Here is a 21,731-nt window from a genome sequence, read left to right on the forward strand (position 1 = left end):
ATTCAAAAGAACAAAGCCAAGGTCCAAAAATTATCTATGAATTTATTTTCCACCAAATGACAGGTAAGAGGTTTCAGAGATTTGTGACCATGGTTGAACGTATAATACCAAGCATTGTGGTTTTGCATTTATATAAAACATTGAAATACCCAAGAGCCATAAAATGGTAAATGTAACAGAATTGGTACCAAGTATTCATCTTTCAACCACATGTACAAAAGTTATCAAGCTTTGAATATCCTACATGTTTAACACAGTAAGACTACACATCTTCTACCTAACTGGTAAAATATCTTTCTTTAAAAGAAAAGCTTTAAAAGAAAATCTAACGTCTGAAAGCACAACTCTGGTTATATACATGAATAAGTTGTGTCACATTTTATATATTTAGGGTTCTGACAAGGGCATTATCCACAATTGCTATCATAACTTTTTTCACTGATACACTTTGCCCATATTTTTCATAGAGTCTCTGAAATATCTTTTCCATACTAGGAGAATGTACACGTCAATGTAAGGATAATCGATTAATTTCCTCGAATCTCGGACACTTCTTTTAAAAAATTCAGCAAGGTGGAAATGTGGAAGGAATGAATAACATTCTGTCTTACCAAAAATGCTGTCTTAGATCCATATCAATGGTCTTATAGCCTGGTGGAAAGTTGTACGATGTCATAATGTAACCACGCAGTAAAAGAAAAACATAACTCAGAATTCTAACTCTACGTGTTGAGGTTAAGATCGTCTAATGTCTTCTCATCAAAATCGTACTCTGACTCCCTCGCAATCCTGGGTCCCAACTGGTACTCCGGGAAGGGCTGAGGGGGGTACTGCTGAGGGGGGTATTGCTGGAAGGAGGGGTTTGCAAAGCCCCCCTCCGGGTACAGGTGAGGGGGGAGGGGCCGAGGAGGGAGGGGGTTCTGCCAGATGGGCATCTTGGAGACCAGGGGTTTGGGGATGAGGATGGGGTGGCTCTCCTGTAGTGTCTCACCGTCGATCATGTAATCCAGGAACAGAGACAGCTCTAGATTGTTACCCTGGAAGAAGCAAAATAAATACTGTAAATGCAGAAACTTTCATGGTGGTTTTATGTTCGCTGTTTTCGCATTGCAAATTTACCTCAAACTTTTTCCATGGCAGTAATAGACTACAGTGCATGGTGCTACCGCGAACTTAAAACCAGCGCAAAATTTCCTTTTTCATGCAACCGCAATATTAAATCCCTGCAAACTTAAATGCATTTACAGTATACAAGGCTTGAAGTTCAATTTTGGAATAGCTTAACTGGTACATTGTGTACATCTAACCCAAAGATTTTGATGCACACTAAGAAAACCTTTTGGGTACACAACGTAGAATAAAGCAGAAAAACCTAATGACATATACAAACTCATTTTAACCTGAATATGGCCTCCCTTCATTCTTACAAAAGTAAGAATCCAAAGTCTTCATTTTCTTTGTGACACTCAAAAGTCAAGACGTATTAGTCTCCAAGCAGACCCTATGATGCCTTAGAGATAGTATCAAAGCTGGCCAAGGAGGATAGCCGGCCAAAGGAAGTCTAATGGGCTCCGGAACCAGCTATACTCCGAGGTCAGCTTTGATACTATCTTCTAAGGCACCGTAGGTTCTGCTTGGAGCCTAAGAATTATAGCCTGAGTGTATATTACTGTGCAATTGTACCTCCAGTAGTACCTTAAAGTTTATACAAACTTTTAGGTGCACCAGTGCACACACACAGTAAAAATTATTTATGCACAGCTCAAATTTTGAGTACTGTGAAAGCAGAAACTTTTGCGGTGGTTTAATAGTTCCTGTTTTCGCGGTGGCCGCTTCACCGTGAATTTAAAACCACCGCGAACAATTTTCGATGGCAGTAAGAGACTACAGTGCATGGTGCTACCGCAAATTTAAAAAGTAAAACCACCGCGAAAAGTCCATTTTCCTGCTAACGCGAAATTAAATCCCGGCGAACCTAAATGCATTTACAGTGTACCTTACTGTATATAAGCGAAATGATTTTATACATTCTGGTGACATGCTTGCATACAATTATTCAGAACTCCAATATCAGGTAAGGGATTTGAACCCCAAAGCTTTAAAGAACTTAACACAAAAGCTGATGTACTGTACAAACCTTGATCTTCTGTATGTCCATGACCCGAGTGAACACACTGTTGATGTCCTTGGGTGGGTTTTGGAAGTGAGTCACCATGTTGCTGCAACAGCCTATGTCCTGGAGAGAGGGGCAAAGATTACAATTTTTTCTCATCACTGTTTGACAAGGAAAGAGACTTTAAAGTTGACCACAGTGACACTGCATACATGTATTTGCAACAATTCCATCATGATACTTTAATTATGCAGTTAAGTTTGTGGTGACTTGATTTTAAAGAAGAGAGAAATCTGTTTATACAGTGGTTTTAAATTTGCAATAGTGCTACAGTCACATACTGCTAGCTGTACATAGAGTTCACCACCCCTCTAACATGCAGCCAGCTGAGAACCACCCACTAGCAACTCAGCAAGGGTCCTACAAATGTCCAGAATAGTTGCCTTCAACACAATGCATAGTACATTTGTACATGTACATCTAGCACTTAGACAAGGTGGTAGGCGGGCAAAAGACAGAAGAAGACTTTTGACTTTGCAGTGAAGAGGTTATTGTAAAACTGTAGAGTTAAGTAAACACAAAACTAACACAAACTTAATGCATTTACAGTAGTGTCATGAAGAAAGAGAAAAGCCAATCCCACATACCTCAACTCTGTCCTTGTTGGAGAACTTGACATCAATTTCAACCTCCTGAAAAAAATGGAAAGATTTCAAGTTATAGTCTGCTCACTCACTCAACCACTCACTCACATTACTTTGAAAAATTTCAACTTTGTTTCGAAAACTGTAAAGTCAATCCAGTATGTTGAATTATTTGAACTTGATTCATTAATTCACCTTGTAGTACAGCCAGTAGGCACCAATTTGAGTAATGAGGCTGTTGTAATATGCTCGATGCACCTCCTCAAACATGAGACCACCATTTTACGTCCCTTCCAAAACACAGTGCAGCACCAACCAGGGTGCCCTTTCCTAGATTCCAACCTGAGTCTCTCTTTTACCAACGAATTGGAACCATGTGCTCAATTGTATTAATTATAATAAGAATAATATCTGGTGTATTTGCAGCCAGTAGGTACCCAATATTTGGGTAATGATGCTGATTTACATGATCGAGGCGCCTCCTCGAGCATGGGACCCCGTTTTACATGATTGTACGTCCCTTCTGTCAAGTTCTGAATTCGTGGAATGCTTAGGCGGTCTACAGTATTCGGTCTTTCTTGGTGGTCTCTCATCCAAGTACTGTCCAAAACACTGGGATCGGGTATTTCAACATGCCACATGGCTATGCTACAAATTGAGCTAAAGGGATATCCAAAATTAAAATTACTTTCTGACTCAAGACAAAGTGCCTACCGGAGGGAAGTCCCGTAGGGACGGGAGACATTGCTTTGTCTTGCCCAGGTCCAGCACAGTCAGGTACATGACCATGACATTGGAGAACTCAGCAAAGAAACCGAGCTTGACGTGAACCCCACAGCTCTGGAAGCAGATGTTGATGGCTTCTGGAAGCTCTGAGGTAAATAAAAAAATGTGAGGGTAAAGGTAAGTCCCATATAGCCTTTTGAGGCCTTAACATTGTAAATTAGGGGCAGTGAGTTGTTATTTGCTGTGTGTAGGGTACAGCCTATCCATGCTTGTTTGATAGCTAGTAATGCAATGCTGTTTTGCTACAGCTCAAGTGTTTAGCAAAGCACACCAAATAACCCCTACTACAGTAACTGCAAAATGTGTTGGGTCCTTGTATGAGCAGAGGTTTGACACATGAGGCTAACGCCTGAAAATCTTAATCTCCAAGCAGATCTTGTGGTACCATAAGATGGTATCATAAGATGGGAAACGAGTTTAGCCAGCAGAGAAGTTATATACAACCGCGTAGAATAAAAGTCCTCTGCCTGCTAAACTCCTTCCCCAGCTTATGATACTATTTTATGCCACCGCAAGATATGCTTGGAGGTTATGAAGCTCCCTCATACACAGGGGCTGTTACCAGCCAAAAATGAAACCAATCCCTTGCAACATGCCTGACCTAGGGTCAACCCTAGGACTAGACAATGAATGACAAAGGAGCAAAGGACCTACCATGTGCTGCCGCCCATCTCTGGTTCCTGACACAGAACTCCTGCGTGTGGCCGTGGAAGCTGATTGGGTCCCGTAACGTCCTGTCCTCACGCAGGTCAGCCATGATCTGTGGGAACTGGACATGGGACGCCTGTTTGTCCTGTCCAACACCTGTATGGGCAGCAACAAAATTCATGGATGATATATGATCTAAATAATTATGATACTGTCACAAGATAGACCGACAATGTTGTTCCGATGTTGCTCTTTTAATCCTTGAAAGCTCTATATCTACAGAGCAGGACTTCACACTGCCAACCTCTCCGTCTCCTCACCCCCTACTCCCCCGGTCATGCGCAGTTAGCCTTGGGCATGCCTAAAACTATTGCAGTGACTCTGTCACAGATACATGTACAGGAATATCTAGTGGTTAACTTGTTTATGTCGAATCCTGTATTTTCTGCATGTGGTCTCAAGCCGTGATGGCTCCCCTTGAATCTCTGTCCATCACTGCTTGGAACAATACTGTCTGTATGTCTGTGAAAGTTTCAACTGTTGTTTGATTTGTTGCAAGATACAATGTACGTACTACTAAATGGGTGTAATATCTACACATCAGGACAGACGTTTTTCAGTTTCAGAACCCTTAGATTGTAACGTTTATAACATCAAATTAAATATGAAAGGCACAATGTACATGTACATGACGTATAAGTATAGACAGTCCATCTTGTTTTATAATTACTTCTTTACAATGCATACAACTGCATTTTTGGCAATGTACAAAGCCAAAGTGTGTCAATTATCAATTATTTCAGCATTTGAACCAGTATGTAATTTTGAAGGATACATCAATTTGGTGTAAACCCTTAGACACCAGATGACACAATATTAACATTCAGTACAAATGTATATCGTTGTACAGAAAAAAATACCTTTCTGGACCTGCTCCAGCATGTGAGTGACCCGTAGTGGCTGGGTGATGTACCTCTTCAGGTATGACATGAAGATACCGTTCCGTTCTCCTTGGACTTCGAAGGCCTCAGCGTTTGAGCAACTATGTAAAAAAAACCCAGAAGGTTGAATTCTTTCTAATAATATCATTACAATCACTACAAATGGCCAACTTAATTCAATTTTACTCCGTTCGTAGATATTTCTAAGTAAAACTTCAGTAAAAGAGGACAACATAAAAAGAAAGGGCTAGGAGGCAAAATTCCATTTTGCGTCATAGACATGTATTGTTTATACAATCTCTCGCTGACTGGGTTTAATGACCCCCTCCCCGAGCAACATCCGCCAGCTTTATGCCCGATTGATATCAAGCTCCTTAGTGGTGGCAACTGTAGGGCATGCTGCTAGAAAAACAATTTTAGTAAAGCTAAGGCCATACCAATTTAATTAGTTGGTTCTCGGATTTTTTCCTAAAAAAATTGAAGCGACAGGGCGAAAAAAAAAAAAAAAAAAAAAAACTTGCAACAAGTCTGGGTTCAGGTCCAGGCTGGTTAGTCCAGACCTGAACCCATGGTATACGTGTGCTAGAAATAGTTATTATTAATAATCAGTTAAAATTACATGCAAAATTGCATGTTGGCATAAATTTGTACAATATACATTAAATTATGTACAGTTGCTACAGTTGACAGAAATGTTCACAAAACATCTCAAATAGACCAATATAGTATTTTTACAGAGATGCAATGACAACAACAACATTATTTAAGTTTGCCTCTAGAAATAAAATACCATTGCTGGAAGACTTATTTGCTCTCTGAGTTGATAAGAATCTGTCTATCCAAGGCTCTAAATATATTTCATGGTCAACTGGTGCAAATTGGAAACAAAATTACAAATACTTCCACTCCCCCAAAATACATGAACAAGCCAAAGTACTGAACTACATGTTGTATAAAACCATAGGTTTATTCTCTCTTTTTGTTACATGTACAATTATTTGTTGACAAATAATTAAGATGCAGTTTGATTAAACTTCCTTAGAAAAACCTAATGTTACATGCAATCACTGAAATCAGCACTGAAATGGTACTACTAGTATCTAGCCAAATCTGCCTGCAGTTCCACTGCAAACAGCGTGGGGGCGCTTTTTTGACTTGCAGGCTCTGAAGAAGAAAGATGGCCGCCCGACATTTTCCGACTTCATTTTCATCTCCATTTGGAAGGCTTTTGGCATTTCAGGCTTATCAAAACATGTTGGCTATGGAGGTACAAGAGTGAAAAAGTATTGGTGATTTATTGAGTTGTTTGCTTGGGTGCCGATTTCTGTGTTTCAATTGAAAATTTGCATGTGAAAGTGTGTGTGAGAGAGAGCACATGCTCAGCCGAACTTCTGGTTCTGCTACGTTATGTTATGCCCATGTGTATCTCATTTTACGATGATTTATTTGTTCCTAAATATACTTTGCAACAAAAAAGATATGAATCAATTTGTAACAAAGGACTTAGGGGTGAGAAAAAGTAAATGCACTGGTACTTTCCAGACGTTCTGTTTCTCTAAGGGAACAAAAGTTTTGCAGCACGATTTTTTTACTGAACGGAATTTTTTTTTTTTTTAAATTGGGAAAATTTGAAGCGGCGATTCCGAGAACCAACGAATTAAATTGGTGTGGCCTAATGGTGGTTAGTGAGATTTTTCCCTTATCAAAATAGAATCCGTAACAAGTGCGGATATGCCGAAGCTTGATCCAGACTTACGTAGCAAAGCCAAACACCACGTTCCCCCTCGGCCTCTCGATGTCCCAGGCTTCGGAGGGTGGCTGAGAACAGTCCTTATTCCTGTGGACAAGGAATAATGTTACTAACAGTAAATCTAGAACTGTCTGTGGTATTTCATAGAACCTCTCCACCTTGAAATCAGGACACTGCAAACATGTAATACACAGAATAGAACATGGTGTATTCCTTATCAGCCTGACTGTGGATAGGATTGCCTGAAGGCCGGATGGCGATCCGACCCACTGGAGGGCTACATGGGACTGAGGGTGATGCAGAATACATTGTAATTTGTATTTCATTCATGTATACCCACTCCAAAAAGTACAAATTTCATTGCAAAATGCACTTAGAAGTTGACAAAATCTAGTATCCTCTAACAAAATTAAAGTTGAAACAGAAGGCCTGAATCATGGAGTATTCATATTTCAACAGCGGCACACTTAGGGCCCACTAATTGCATTCAAATTATTCTAATAGATGAAAGACAGTATGATAACCCAAGTTATAACCTTGTCCAGAACACCTGTACTGAATGTGATCACGGCCAAGGTATGAAATACATGTAGAGTATAATTGTTTCGAGCACAAACTTAAAACATAAGAGAAAACCTTCTGTCCTCTCCTACAGCAAATTTAGTCCCTGTGCTAGGAATACATACCTCATCCTACACATGTCCAGCAGGAGCAGGTACTCATACATGTATGTCATGTCATAGTACTCGTACATGTTACAACAGGAATACATACCTCATCCTACACATGTCCAGCAGGAGCAGGTACTCATACATGTATGTCATGTCATAGTACTCGTACATGTTACAACAGGAATACATACCTCATCCTACACATGTCCAGCAGGAGCAGGTACTCATACATGTATGTCATGTCATAGTACTCATACATCTTACAACAGGAATACATACCTCATCCTACACATGTCCAGCAGGAGCAGGTACTCATACATGTATGTCATGTCATAGTACTCATACATCTTACAACAGGAATACATACCTCATCCTACACATGTCCAGCAGGAGCAGGTACTCATACATGTATGTCATGTCATAGTACTCGTACATGTTACAACAGGAATACATACCTCATCCTACACATGTCCAGCAGGAGCAGGTACTCATACATGTATGTCATGTCATAGTGCTTGTACATGTTACAACAGGAATACATACCTCATCCTACACATGTCCAGCAGGAGCAGGTACTCATACATGTATGTCATGTCATAGTGCTTGTACATGTTACAACAGGAATACATACCTCATCCTACACATGTCCAGCAGGAGCAGGTACTCATACATGTATGTCATGTCATAGTACTCGTACATGTTACAACAGGAATACATACCTCATCCTACACATGTCCAACAGGAGCAGGTTGAGGCCTGTACTTTTCTCCTGCATCTTCTTCAGCACCATCTGAGCACACACACAGTCCGAGGCTCGGTAGGTGGCGGGCACGTCGATGGGCATCATGAACTGTTGTCCCAAGTTCTCATAGCCGTGGCCACCATAGTAGAACACACCTGCAACATGGAGATCAGAGGTTTAAGGTAAAACAGTCATCAAATATGCTCAGCCTAGAAGTACTGTATTCTCGGTACCAGACTTTCACGGTCTAAGAAAATTTAACTTGTTCTCGGAACTAAATGTTCCCTGTCACGGCAAGTGCGCATAAAAAAAGACTGTGATTTATTTGTTATAGGTAATGCCTAGGTTACACATAGCCGAATTTGGCTCCCGACTCTCTCCCGACTATGGTTTAGGAGTGATTCGGGAGCTAGTCGGCTGGCGTTCGGCTGAGTCGGCTGGCGTTCGGCTGGCGTTCGGCTGAGTCGGCTGGTGTTCGGCTGCTCCATCCGAATGTTTTGAAATGTTCAAAACATTCGGCTCTGAACGGCAACTCTGGAATGGGTCGGTTGGTGGTCGGCTGGTGTTCGGCACGGTCGGCTAGTGTTCGGTTGGTGTTCGGGAGTAAGTCAGCAGTCAAATTAAATCTTAACCACGCCATATTATCATTGCTGACTTACTCCCAGCTTGTTTCCAACTTACCAATGATTTACCCCAAGACCTTAGACAAATCTCTGCTATACTCATTGCCAAGCAAAAAGACTATTGCCAGAACGTAGACGAATCACTCCCGAACTTCACACGACCGACATCCAGCTAAAAACAAGAAGACCCGATAAATGCCGCACTGGAGCTATATGTGATCTAAATTTGATCTCTTAGTGATGTTTACAAATAGAACAAAGGTTATTCTTGATTAAAAACGAAAATGAGCACTCTTTTGAAAATCGCTGATTATGTCTATTTCAAGTCGAAAAAGGGTCGGCAATCGGTTGGGGATCAGTCGGGAGTGATTCGGCAGTCTGTGGCTAGAGGTCGGGATGGTTGGTGATAGGTTAGTTAGCATTTGGGACACAGTCGGGAGTAAGTCATTTACCGGTCGGGAGGTGTTCGGCGCTAAAAAATAGGCGTGGCCTAAACTGGTCAGACTACTCCCGAACTACTGCCGACTTGGGTCGGCTAAGAGTTGGCTAGTGTTCGGGAGCCAAAGTCGGCTATGTGTAACCTAGGCATAATGATAAGTTCATGTTACAGTCGTCACCGTGAAAACCGTGAACATAACAGTACATTGAAAAAATCAGGAATTACATACACATTTATGCATTAGCTAGTGGTAGTGCAATGTGGCTCTGCTTACCTGTACAGCCCTATGTACTCCTCTCGATAATTGTAATGGTTTATGTGCAGATCATAAACTTAGGTAAAGCAGTCACCCTCACTTGAGTTGAAGCATAATGCATTTTCAAGCACATCTAGGTAGAGGTAGACTACATATACATGTGTAAGTGTAATTTGGCTTTTCTGCAGCTCATGTTTTGAGAGAGCACACCACATCATCCCTACTCTTCTTGATACATGTAAGTGTATTGGGCTCTTTTACATGCAGTCTGAGGTTTGACACTTGAGGCTTACGCCTGAATCTCCCTCATACACAGGGCTTTACTTCACCATCCAAAATGACGAATGCAATATCTCGAAACATATCCGAGTTGGGAACGACCCAGTCCTAGCAGCATCAAATTACGGCCCACGGAATTTGATTCAGATGCAAAGCTCCCTGTATACCATTGCAAAGCTCCCTGGACACCATTGCACCGACATGTACCTACATGTAGCAACTATCTTTTAGAAAATCGGATAGAATTGTTATTATACTAAGTATGTAGGACCTGGTGTAGTTTCATCTGAAAAAAAGAGAATCATCATTTCCCAAAACTGATCATGGCATTACTTTCTGACTATATGCCTCGTACCATACACTCCTTCGTTCAGCAGCTCACAGAATGCCTGCACAGCGTTCGTCATGTCCTGTAGATCCAGGTTAGTCAGGGACACCACCTTAAAGTCCAGCTCGTTTCTTAAGATGTTGGACAAGGTGTAGGCATCGTTGATGGAGGCCTCCAGGTTGTCCTGGTTGCGGTAATACTGGTTGCCGATGACGAGTGCAACCTTGTCCGTAGCTGTAAAAACACATCAGGTTACGAATCACATTTGATGCAAATTTTCATACATTACTTCATTTATTGTAAAAAATACAATTAAGCTAAAAGTGATGGTAAAAACTAATGATAAATGGTATGAAGCTCTGAAAAGTTGTAATTTTTTTTCAATTGCAAAATGATCATGATATTAACTGTAAACTTACCATAATATCGTTCAACTGGTTTCTCTGGGCCTACAAGATAATAAACAAAACAGAACTGTTACAAAATTATCAAAAAATGTTGTTGTTCTTAACAACCAAGATATGGCCTTCATGTGTTAAAGATTGGTGTCTGAGTGAAAACTTAAGTCTTTAATATTTCTTACATTGGCTTGATGTCTATCTGGGAATACATAGTATGCGTACACAGTATGACTATAACTTAGCCCGGGTACCATCTAGGTAGTAGTTCGCTCCTATGTTCGCTTCTGCTACCCGTCTGGAGACCTGCACAGTCAAACCTTTCGGTGCTAACGTCAAACTGGGGTGAAGTCCACCATCTGTACTTGGCTGGCTATCCATCTCCTTAAGAAAATGAGATAAATCCACTCACCGTAGTCTACATCTTTTTCTGGCAGTTTGAGCCACACAGGTTTGGACATGACGTCCCCGGCAGAGTTCGACACCCGACACTGGTATGAGCCGAGAACGTCTAATGTGACCCGCGGGATACACAGGGTGCTGCGGTCCCCACCTACATTAGGGAAAGAGAAGATGCAAAGTTCTTTTTTGTTGCATGAAAGTCTTATAGTATAGGGCTTGCAATAATTAGAATAGGTGTGCGTATTGGCCCTGCTTCTGGATGTAGAAGCTTTAAATTCCAGCTCTGTTGCTCATGCAATATGCACGCTAATGGAAAAGGTTGCGGCATGTTAAGCCACGATCCACTGTTCATTGTATCTTTCGAAAGGAGCTGGGGGGAATTTCACCTCTAAAATGAACCTGTAAATACTGTACAAAGCATCTGTCTTCTCTGTCACAACCAGTGAAAGAATTTCTCCTCAAGTCAGTGAGCTAAACTTTTTCGACGGAGATCACTTCACTTTCACTATCCTGCAATTTGCTAAATGATTTTTGAGACTGCAGATAAAGTTTGGAAACTCAAGCCTATGAAGAAGAGTTTTATTAGGTTTAAACCTTATAGTGACTGTCAAGTGTGGAGAAATGTGTAAAACATATTATAAAATACCTGGCACAGGTTTTCCATTCTTGTACCACTGATAAAACAGCTGGCCGTGTCCTCTTGCCTCACATATGAACTTAGCTGTTCCACCTAACACACAGTCTCCAGACACTGGAGGCATCACGATCTCTGGGATACCTGAAAAAATTAAGTGTCAAGATTACATGTAAGATGTCATGAATGTACCCAGCTCTGTCATTGCCATAGAAAACTTACCAGGCCAACCCTGGGGTTTCTTGCTCACCATTGGCCTTTCACAAGTAGAGAAATATTCAATGTACTTCTATCATGTCCCGACTTAATTTCTGTCCACCTCAATATGCCAAAATATATAATGCTTTACAGAAGAGAAGTAGTGTTATAACAATGTGAAATGCACTTCTACCAGCATATTCTGTATTAAGTGATGATGTTAGATTAGTTGTAGCTGTTAATGACACATGTTATTTGCCAGACATTGTACCTGTTACAATCGTTGTGCAATAAACTTGACTTGACTTTCATAGTCTGTGGCACAAATCGAGCAGCAAGTTTCTTCGCTGTTTCAGTAGCAGTGTATTTTTAAAGGGAGGGGTTGCTAACCATTCCTCTCATGTGTTTGAGGCACCTCCATGAACATAGGACTTCCATTTTATGTCCCTTTCAAAAGACCTTTTGCGCAACCCCAACTGAGAAGCCCTTCCCAGGATGAAACTTACATTTTGTAGTTTACCAAAGGGCACAACATTAGTGAGGCATGTCAGGAGATTCACACCCAGGACCTCTAGGGTCTGGGCCAAAACAGTGTACTGCATTATGCCACTCTAATACCAGGAAATAAAGCAAAGACAAGAAGACATTTGTTGACACATACCTGGAGCACAGGACTGGGTCACTGCAGGTACCGCTGTGGGGAGGGAAAAATACTTAGAATCGTGCCACAATCTTACAGTAACTAACTGTTCTATATTTTACTTAACATTTACTGTTTAAAAAGACGCAATGCATACATGTACATATATCACCACAATTTCAATCCATGACTGTCACGGCAAAATTTCTTGACTAGACTTTCTGTTTTGAAATTTGGAAACATAACGTTGAGCTTGATGTGATGTAAACTGGAAACACTCTCACAAAGTGTAAAAACATATTCTCTCCCAATACCTCTAGCGGTGTCTCACCTTTGACACCTCAACTGGACTATTCTACATGTATTTGTATCTCTAGGGTTCACACTGTTATATCATTATGAGCATTGACAGCTCCAGTCATGTACTCACCCACGGTGACCTGTGCCCCCTGTGACCACACCTCTCCTACCCTGTTCCACACCCGACAGGTGTACACTCCCTGGTCTGAGGCTTTGGCCTGGTCATACTGGAATCAATTAATCAATAACCAATAACTAATCAATCAACACAGGTGTACACTCCCTGGTCGGACGCTTTTGCCTGGTCATACTGGAATCAATCAATCAATAACCAATCAATCAACCAATAACCAATAATTCACCAATCATTGTACACTCCCTGGTCTGACGCCTTCGCCTGGTCGTACTGGAATTAATCAGTCAATAACCAATCAATCAATGAATAACCAATAATTCATCAATGAATGCCTGATTATTAACTAAATTTATTCATTATACTGCCCTGTTAATTCAATAAAATCAGACTAGGTACAATGACATGCACCTATCAGCATTTGGTGACTCCCCCTAGAGGGTCCAGGAATTAATGCAGGAAAAAGTGCTGAAGACATTCAGTAGTCAAAAAGTTGACACCATGAAATAGATGGCAGCTTGTTCAAGTTGTTGCCTGATGTACTGTTAGGCATGATAGGATTACTAAGGTCTAACTTTTCATCCATTCCTTTCTTCATTTCTTTTCTTTTTGTTTATTTGTTCATTCATTCTTTTATACATTCATTGATTCATAACCTATTAGGTCAGGGCACCTGGAACCCTCATTTTACATCCCTTCCGAATGACCTTGCAGCCCAAACCGAGACCCCAACTGTGAGGCTGCTACCAGTTGAGCCGCTGGGACATCCCTGAATTCTCTCATATCATACTCACATATATCTCCCTCCTGGTCTCCCCCTGCAGCAGTACTTTGTCCTTGTACCACTGGTAGAATGGTGCAGGTTTTCCCCGAGCTCCACAGGACAGGCTGACCGGTCCGCTCAGCGCTACTCTCACGGGGGAGGGGTGCACGGCAATGTGGGGAGGGTCATCATACTGCTCTGAGGCATCTGTAACAAAACAAAAGTTAATATACAAAACTTTTACTTTTTGTCTCAATTTCTACAGGAAAGGGGTGCACAGCAATGCGGGGAGGGTTGTTGTTATTCAGTAGTGATCTGAGGCATCTGTAAGAATCATAAATATAGCAAAGTTTTAATGTTTATCTCAATCTTTTACAGGAGGGGGGGTGCATAGCAAGGTGGGGAGGGCTGTCATACTGCTCTGGGGCATCTGCAATAAAATCAATAAATATAGCAAAAGTTAAATGTTTATTTCAATTTTTGCAGGAGGGGGTACACAGCATTGTGGGGAGTAGGGGCCAAATCACATTAAACATTGGACCCCAATTTTACGTCCCTTCCAAAGACAGGTGCAACCCTAACCGAGATGCCCATCCGAGGATTTGAACCTGAGGGTATCCCAGTTACCAACTAATTGGAACCAGGAGCTGTGAGTATGCTACCAGTTGAGCTACAGGGACATCCCTCAAAACATACATCATCATCATTAGTGAGATCAAAACAAACGTTAAAGTCAAAGTTGCCCGTGTATCTGTAACAGATGCTTAGGGGTGGTGCCCATCTCCATTTCTGGAGCCCTTGGGCCACACATTTGTGCAAGTTACTACAGCTGGGGGCTAAGTCCGCTGGTAGTGATGTGCGTTTAACTCTTTCTCATTAGTGCTGAGTGCAAGCTAATAAGCAGAGAAAGCAGCATGTACCATTTTCAAAGTCTTTGGTATGACTCGGTCGGGGATCGAACTAACAACCTACCGAATGCAAGGTGAACACTCTACCCACTCGGCCATTGCACAATCAAAGTGCTCGATAAACAATTCCACAACTTACTTGTTGGAATGACTGTCAGCTGGACCCATTCGGTGAAGACATAGCTCTGCGGCTTCCTGGGGTCCCTCGAGGATACCTTATGGATCCTACAGATGTACTGCCCCGCGTCTTCGGGACAGACTTCCTCCAGTCGCAGCACGCTGTCCATTCCCGTGGCGATCTCCCGGTTGCCGTGGTACCACTGGTAGCGTGGGTACGGGAATCCGACAGCCTGACACTTCAGCTCTACTGCGTCCCCCTCCATGGATGACACTGACTCGGGCTGGCGGGTGATCTGTAACTGCTCTGTAGGATAATGTGCAGACTGAGATATATATTTCTGTTTGTTTTGTTTGTATTGTATACCTGATAAACTGCCTCATGGCATAACACACCTCGTTTGCATTGAGGAGTACAATTTGCATATCATGACATCATCTACTCATGCAGCCCTACTCTTTTTGATGTGTGGTGGGTTCTTTTATGTGCTCGAAGTGTGGCTCTCCTCAAACAAGAGACCTCACTTCCACCTAAGTGAAGTGAGGAAAGCTGTGTAAAGTGCCTTTCCTAAGAGCACAATGTTAGGGCATGTCAGGAGATTCAGACCTAGGACCTCTGGGTCCCAGGGCCAAATACCCACCATGTTCACCTCCTGCTTTTCTTTCACCCAGTCTTCTTCTTCATTTCATTTCTTTCCTATTCCTTAGATTCTTAATTCATTTGTCCTCTTTAATTTCATCTCATTTTCATTTTTTTCCTTGAATTTCTTTTTTCCTGAGATCATTCTTCTTTCTATCCCTATTCCTTTCATCCATCATTACTTTCTTCTACTAGTAATCTACTAGTAAACTTTTGTCTTTTCTTTGTTTTTGTTTTTTCTTTCATACCTTCTTGTTTGAGCAGCATGAGCGCCCTCTCGTGCTGCAGTTTCTCCAGATAGGAGATGAGTTGGCGTACAGTCTTCCCCCTCCTGCCGAGGTCCTGTAACAGCAGTTTACTGGGACTGCCTCCGCTCTGTAGGGTCGCCATGCCAAACTTCTGCTCGATCTCATGTTTTCTGAGGAGGAGACACAAGAATTATCGCCTGCTCTTAGAGCCCCCGGTGAGAGATCCCAGGTCCTGCAACAGTTTAACTGTAACTTACTGGGACTGCCACTGCTCTGTAGGGTCGCCATGCCAAACTTCTGCTCAATCTCGTGTTTCCTGTGGACAGGTGGAAGGGCGTTTGAGTTTAGTTATAACTATAAGCTTTGATATTCACACAATTGATATAGAACTTCAGAAGTTATCAAGCCTGGATACCATCCGGATAGTAGTTCGCTCCAGAATTTTATTATACAAATTACATACATTCAATTTTCTGCTATACCATCTTGGAACATCTCCAACATCTGAAATCTTCCAAATTTTGGACGAGGGCATTAATTGGTCCATACACAGAAGCAAATTAAGGAATGGGTTCAAGCGCTCGTTCAAACAGGCGTTCCAACACCCATAAACGCTCTCCGTACACTTGCGGGAGGGCCTGTTGTCATTGAACAAGCGCCCTAGGACCAAGCCTTTGTTTACACAATCTCTCGCTGGCTGGAGTTAGTGACCACCTCCCCGAGCGGCGGCAATTGTAGGGCCGGCCGCTAGGAGCGCGATTTTTGTCAGGCTACTCTATGACCCATATTTTTCAAGAAGGCCTGAATGCTCTTTTAATTCCATTGAAGAGGTTCCATAAGGGGTAGGTAATCATTGAGTAATTAATAATTTTGATTCCCATAATTTGCTGGGAAAGTATTTTTCATCCCCGTACTAGTAAGGCGTAGTAAGATCTCTTTGGCGTAATTGACTTCCTGACTCTAACGTAATGCATAGGTAGTCCAGTACGCCCACCAAGTTGGCCAATTGCAACACAGGGGGATCTAAGGTAAGGTATAGTCTGCTGAGTCCTACTGAATTTCAGTATTGATAGTAACCCCCATGCAAGCCCTCATAATGTAAGAATCCTTACTTGTACATCTTGTCAGGTATGACGTCCAGAAGGTTCCTCCAGCTACATGGAGGCCGGTCCAGGAGGTTACAGAGGTCCTTGAACACGGAGTACGGCTTGATGTCACAGATGTTGATGGAGGGGTCGATCGGTTGGTGGGAGGGGGTAGCCATGGTTCCAATGGTGTTTGACTAACAGGTGTTAAAGGTGCTGAAAAAAATAAGATTTAAGACATTAAGATATTGTCAGAGGTCTATCGGTTGGTGGGAGGGGGGCGGCATGGTTCCAATGGTATTCAACAACAGCTATTCAAGCGTTCTGTAAAAAACGGGATTCATAACAGTTGAAATTCACAAGAGGCGAGTCCTAAAACAGTCTCCTGGCTACTGGGTGGCAGGGTTCTACACTTCTGTCCAGTTGTCAATGGTTGCAGAAACAGTGTTTATTACATATATGTGCCTTTTTGGTTATCACCCTGCCTCACACATCCTCTGAATTATGTCTGATCAGATTTACTGGGAATGTTACTTTGAACACCAAGGAGGCTCTATAACATTAGAACCTCCTAATTGCTAACACATGTGCTTGACTGTTGAAAAATCATAGACGCTAAATGATGGCAATTTCTCGTTCTAACAATACACCACTATATCTTAAGACTGCTAACTTACCTTTAAACTTACAGTGGCAGAGTTATTCACACTACTTGTGTTGTGACCATTTTCGACGTCAGTCTGCCAAGAGAGGAGAAATAGTGCACTAGTGTGAAAAGAATTGTGACACTTTTTGGTGGAAGTTCTTCTTCATTTTTCATTGAGGGCAACCGACTTCAGCATTTTGAAGATCTAAAATGACTCACTACTTCCTTCCAACAGCCAAGACTATCTTGGTTTCAAGGAAGAAGTGGCAGAAGTTCCCAAAATAAGTTCCCTAAATTATAAAAACAACAACACATCTTTAAATAAAAATTAGACAGTTTCTCCCATTTCTACCGCATATGTACATGCATATTTGCCCCTTCTCATCCACCAAGGCAAGATCAGCTTACAACACGCCCATAAACTCAGGAGTATACCTTAACCGACTACCTTACCTTAGAAAACGTGCATGGCTTCCCAAAAGTCGTGACCAAACCCGGAAATGAAAAAGGGGAAACCCGCGGTGCGTGACGTCACTGATGACGTCACGAAAGGTCAAAGTTCGCTGAGTGGTGATACCACCTGTTGCATGCTGGATTGTGAAACATCGAGATTTTAGAGACACTCAAATTTGGGGACTAAAAAGAAAAAGTTCCGAAATTGGCAAAATACAGTTTGATTGTGATTTTTTTTGTGAAAGAAACTTACAATTCCTTTTACTAGCTTGAGTAATTTCCAAGCAGATGTTAGAAAGGAATATACTAGTCGACCCACTGTTTTGTACGTGTTGAAAAGTGGGTTAACGTTAATATTTCTTACATGTAGAGTTTGGATTGTTTTGTCATCGTTGGGGGAGATTTTGAAGATTGTTGTTGTACTTGTTGTCCTCATTTAACGTCTATTATTTCGCCAGACGTGGCCTCTTGGTGCTGAGTAACACATGGTTCGTAAAACGTAGTTTCCCATGCCGGGAATCGAACCCGGGCCGTGTGGATGAAAGCCACAAATCCTAATCAATAGACCACATGGGAAAAAAAGATTGTCTGGAAAACAAATGATTGGATTGGTCTGACCATATATTACTTAATCAATTTTGTTGTACTAGTACCAGTCAGACCGCCGGCCTAAAATACACAGCCCTAGGCCGGAAGTGTGTTTTCCACGAACCCATTTAGTCTCAGCAGAAACAATTACAAGGACGAATTCACTTCAATATGACTTGCAAGGTGGAGCCTTTCATAATTAAATAACACTTAGGTGTATAGAGATATTTGTATTGTATGGATTCAAGCAATGAAATCGAACAGTCCTGTCAATTTCTGTGTCAGCGAACTTTGTCTGTCTCGAGTTTGACCAGGGTGCCCCTACATATAGGCCTAGTAAAATAAAATGGGATGACACCTAGACTAAAAATGTCAACATATACTAGTATATTGTGAATGTGAGCCATGACAATTAACGAAAAAAAAACTAACTACCCCACAAAAATCATGATCATGGTATGTCCAGAACAACGAGATATCAAGACCGGAGGTTCCACTGCAGTACCATAACAAGCCGCTCGGGGTAAAAATCTAACCATTTTGAGGTCTCATCAAGACCTACCAACACACCAAAATATGAAGACAATACATCTTGAATTATCGTGCTCACAGACACAGTTGCACACACTCGCACATGAAAACATAAATACCTTCGTGGCGAAAAAAAATATGATAGAGCATATGCAGTTAATCGGCCGACAATTTTGTTGTACCAGTACCAGTTAGACCGCCGGCCTAAAATGGCCGGAAGTGTGTTTTCCACGAACCCATTAGTCTCAGCAGAAACAATTACAAGGTCGAATTCACTTCAAGAAGAGTTGCAAGGTGGGGTCTTTCATAATTAAATCATACGTAGGCCGGTGTATGTATAGAGATATTTGTATAAGGATGCATTCAAGAAACTAGAAAGGCCGACATTTGCTTAAGAGCAAATACAGCATATTTCAGCCATACCCCTTCCCACGCAACATTGGACTGTTCCAAATCACCCCTGCGCAAAAATGGAACATCCTCTTAACAGTACATTATCCCCCAAAGTGGACTGGTATTGTGAATTGATTCCAGGTAAAAACAGAGCTTGCTTCTATTTTTCAGAAAATGACAATAATCACACCTTCTATTCAGAAAATTTTCATCATGACTGAAAATTGTTGAATGACTTCATGTAATGTCATTAACAATTTTCAGTACGATAATTAGGTGTAAGTTTAAAAAAGTATAAGCTCCTTGTGATGTGGGTACATTTATTATTGCAGTGAACTTTTTTATTCAAGTAGGGCATACGATTTAATAATTATCAAGCAGGTGCAGGTACTGTAGGAGCGTTTGTTTTCTTCAAGCTGTAAAACTGTTAAACTGTTTTACTTTGTATGCAATCAGCCATCGAGCCTATTCTTATTTTAGTTTAACAACTTCCTGCCAGACCCGGAAGATACGATTGAACCTTGTTCGAGGATTTATTTTCGTCTGTCTGGTCAGTCTGTTCATACCCTGGCGCTGAGAGTGTTTTATTGGGCTGAAACTCTGGCAGTTTAAAGTTACTTACAATTTAAATGTTCAAAGTTTATGTCAAACAACAACAGCACTAGGAAATGTGGCCACTATAGACAGGTGGTCACTATAGAGAAAATGCTGATCTATTGACTAGGAGCCATACGTTACACATGATTTCAGTACACTGATCATTAATCATATAAACATTGCACAGGTAAGCCAATTGTTTAGATGTACAATTAAGTTCAAATAATTCTGAAGAGAAATATTGATGAGAAAATAATCATTCTCGCCACTGTCTAACTTATAATTACGTATCAAAACTAAACGCAGATTTTCTAACTAACGCACCTTTCGCCGACTTCATCAAAGGACCGCCGGCTATCAATCAAACACGGCTGTTGATTAGACTTAGAGTTTCAAACAGTCATGTGCTGTGTGCCAGTTGACAGCGAACTTCATGCTACGTGATGTTTTACATTGCTTGGACCTTCTTTCCTACAGCGGTGCTTCTACAAAATATTTAGACTGTAACACTGAGTCCCACATGTTTTATAGAATAGAATTTGACGCAGAACAGCGTTTTTTGCTGGGTATTTTTCTTGAAACATGTCCGTGGGAATATCAGCGAGGCGGCGACGTAGGGATATCAGACCGTCAACAAAAGTCGCACGGCGGCTAACGGCGCAGCGAAGATACTAGCGCTATAAATAAGCGCTTCAACTAGGGATGGCAACCCGTACAATATTTTTGTATACTGTTGAGCTAAGTAAAGTTTGTTGTTTATGAGGTTTTAGTTGTCTTTGAAGCTTTGACCCGAAATATTCTAAAGTCAAACTGCTGAAGAGAAGTAAGTGACTGCTACGATTATCGTAGATATGGCCCTAAAAAAACTGATAAAAGAAGCCTTCTCAATAGTCTAAAATGCAAGAGCTTCCGGGGGGGCTTCTCCCACCTGGGTCCCCCCCACAGTGGCCCTGCCCCTGGACCCCGCCAGGGACATTTGGCGGCCCCCGGACCCCTGTCCGACGCTTTGAAAAAATCCTGGCGAGAAGTCTGTACGGCCTGAGTCTTCAAGTTAACGTATTGTGTGGTCCCGCTTATGAATATTAATTAGCCTTCGCTTTCCTCTTCGCTGATTGGCTGAACCATTAATTGAATTAACTCTTCCTGCCGGCTAGACGCAGGTGCAGATGTCGGCTCTGTGGGGTGAACGTCCGAAAGGTCATGGCATGGAGAACGAAAGAAAACCAATTTCCCCTAAAAAAAGTGCTGTAATTAAGCCTTTTACAGTACTTTATGCCAAAAATTTTAATTGGATCATTTTACCAACTATCTTATGCCTATCTATACCAAATGTTACTCATACCAGGGTACAGGGGTGCAAAATATACCGTTCTAAGACCGTCAACAACAGTCGCACGGAGCTAACAGCGCAGCGAAAATACCATCGCTAGCGTTTCAACTTCGGATAACAAGTTATAAGTACTGTTGAACTCAGTAACGTTAAAGTTTGTTTTTAGTTGCCTTTGACGGTTTGACCTGAAATAGTGTTACGCTAAACTCCTGAAGAGAAGTTAAGTGACTGCTGCGATTATCATAGATATGCCCCTAAGAACTGGTACAATATAAAGCCTTCTGAATAGTCTAAAATGCGAGAGCCTTAGGCGGGCTTCGCTCCCCCTGGCGGGAACACTGCTATATACGGGATCATGAGGCCCCGCTTATGAATATTAATTAGTCTTTGGCCTCCTCTTCGCTGATTGGCTAGGTCTTTGATTCAATTAACTCTCCGGCTGACGCGCACAGGTGTGGCTCTGTGCGGGGTCACGGAAGGTCACGTCAGGAGGCCAAAAGAAAACAA

General features: G+C 41.7%; 1 protein-coding gene and 1 non-coding gene across 3 annotated transcripts; both read right to left on the reverse strand.

Annotated features, from left to right (window-relative positions):
- Window positions 1-22: 22 nt before the first annotated feature.
- On the reverse strand, window positions 23-17,880 carry LOC118410545 (mucosa-associated lymphoid tissue lymphoma translocation protein 1-like). Of its 2 annotated transcripts, XM_035812305.1 has the most exons (20): window positions 17,786-17,880; window positions 17,364-17,426; window positions 16,714-16,902; window positions 15,602-15,771; window positions 14,736-15,020; window positions 13,720-13,895; window positions 12,923-13,019; window positions 12,514-12,546; window positions 11,667-11,798; window positions 11,031-11,171; window positions 10,640-10,669; window positions 10,248-10,454; window positions 8,273-8,450; window positions 6,889-6,969; window positions 5,112-5,233; window positions 4,198-4,347; window positions 3,472-3,629; window positions 2,761-2,805; window positions 2,138-2,236; window positions 23-1,037 (listed from the first exon to the last, which is right to left on the reverse strand). In XM_035812305.1, the coding sequence occupies exons 3-20, from the start codon at window positions 16,863-16,865 to the stop codon at window positions 723-725; spliced, it is 2,571 nt and encodes an 856-aa protein (XP_035668198.1). In that variant the 5' UTR covers window positions 16,866-16,902; window positions 17,364-17,426; window positions 17,786-17,880; the 3' UTR covers window positions 23-722. The 2 variants fall into 2 exon arrangements, with proteins under 2 accessions (XP_035668198.1, XP_035668199.1); XM_035812306.1 differs by lacking the exon at window positions 17,364-17,426 and having other exon boundaries at window positions 17,786-17,804.
- A 409-nt stretch (window positions 17,881-18,289) lies between these two features.
- On the reverse strand, window positions 18,290-18,361 carry Trnae-uuc. The gene has a single exon. It is a non-coding gene; the product is annotated as a tRNA-Glu (tRNA).
- Between the last annotated feature and the right edge of the window lie 3,370 nt (window positions 18,362-21,731).

Source organism: Branchiostoma floridae, chromosome 2, assembly GCF_000003815.2.
Source record: "Branchiostoma floridae strain S238N-H82 chromosome 2, Bfl_VNyyK, whole genome shotgun sequence".
Lineage (NCBI taxonomy): Eukaryota > Metazoa > Chordata > Leptocardii > Amphioxiformes > Branchiostomatidae > Branchiostoma > Branchiostoma floridae.

Excerpts from the sequence above, each read along its gene's own strand:
- LOC118410545 (XM_035812305.1), bottom strand. The coding sequence starts at position 16,865 with ATGGCTACCCCCTCCCACCAACCGATCGACCCCTCCATCAACATCTGT. Across the intron at positions 8,451-10,247 it reads GCTGAACGAAGGAGTGTATG|GTGTGTTCTACTATGGTGGC; the intron begins GTACGAGGCATA and ends TCCATGTTGCAG. Across the intron at positions 5,234-6,888 it reads GTGGTGTTTGGCTTTGCTAC|TTGCTCAAACGCTGAGGCCT; the intron begins GTAAGTCTGGAT and ends TTTTTTACATAG.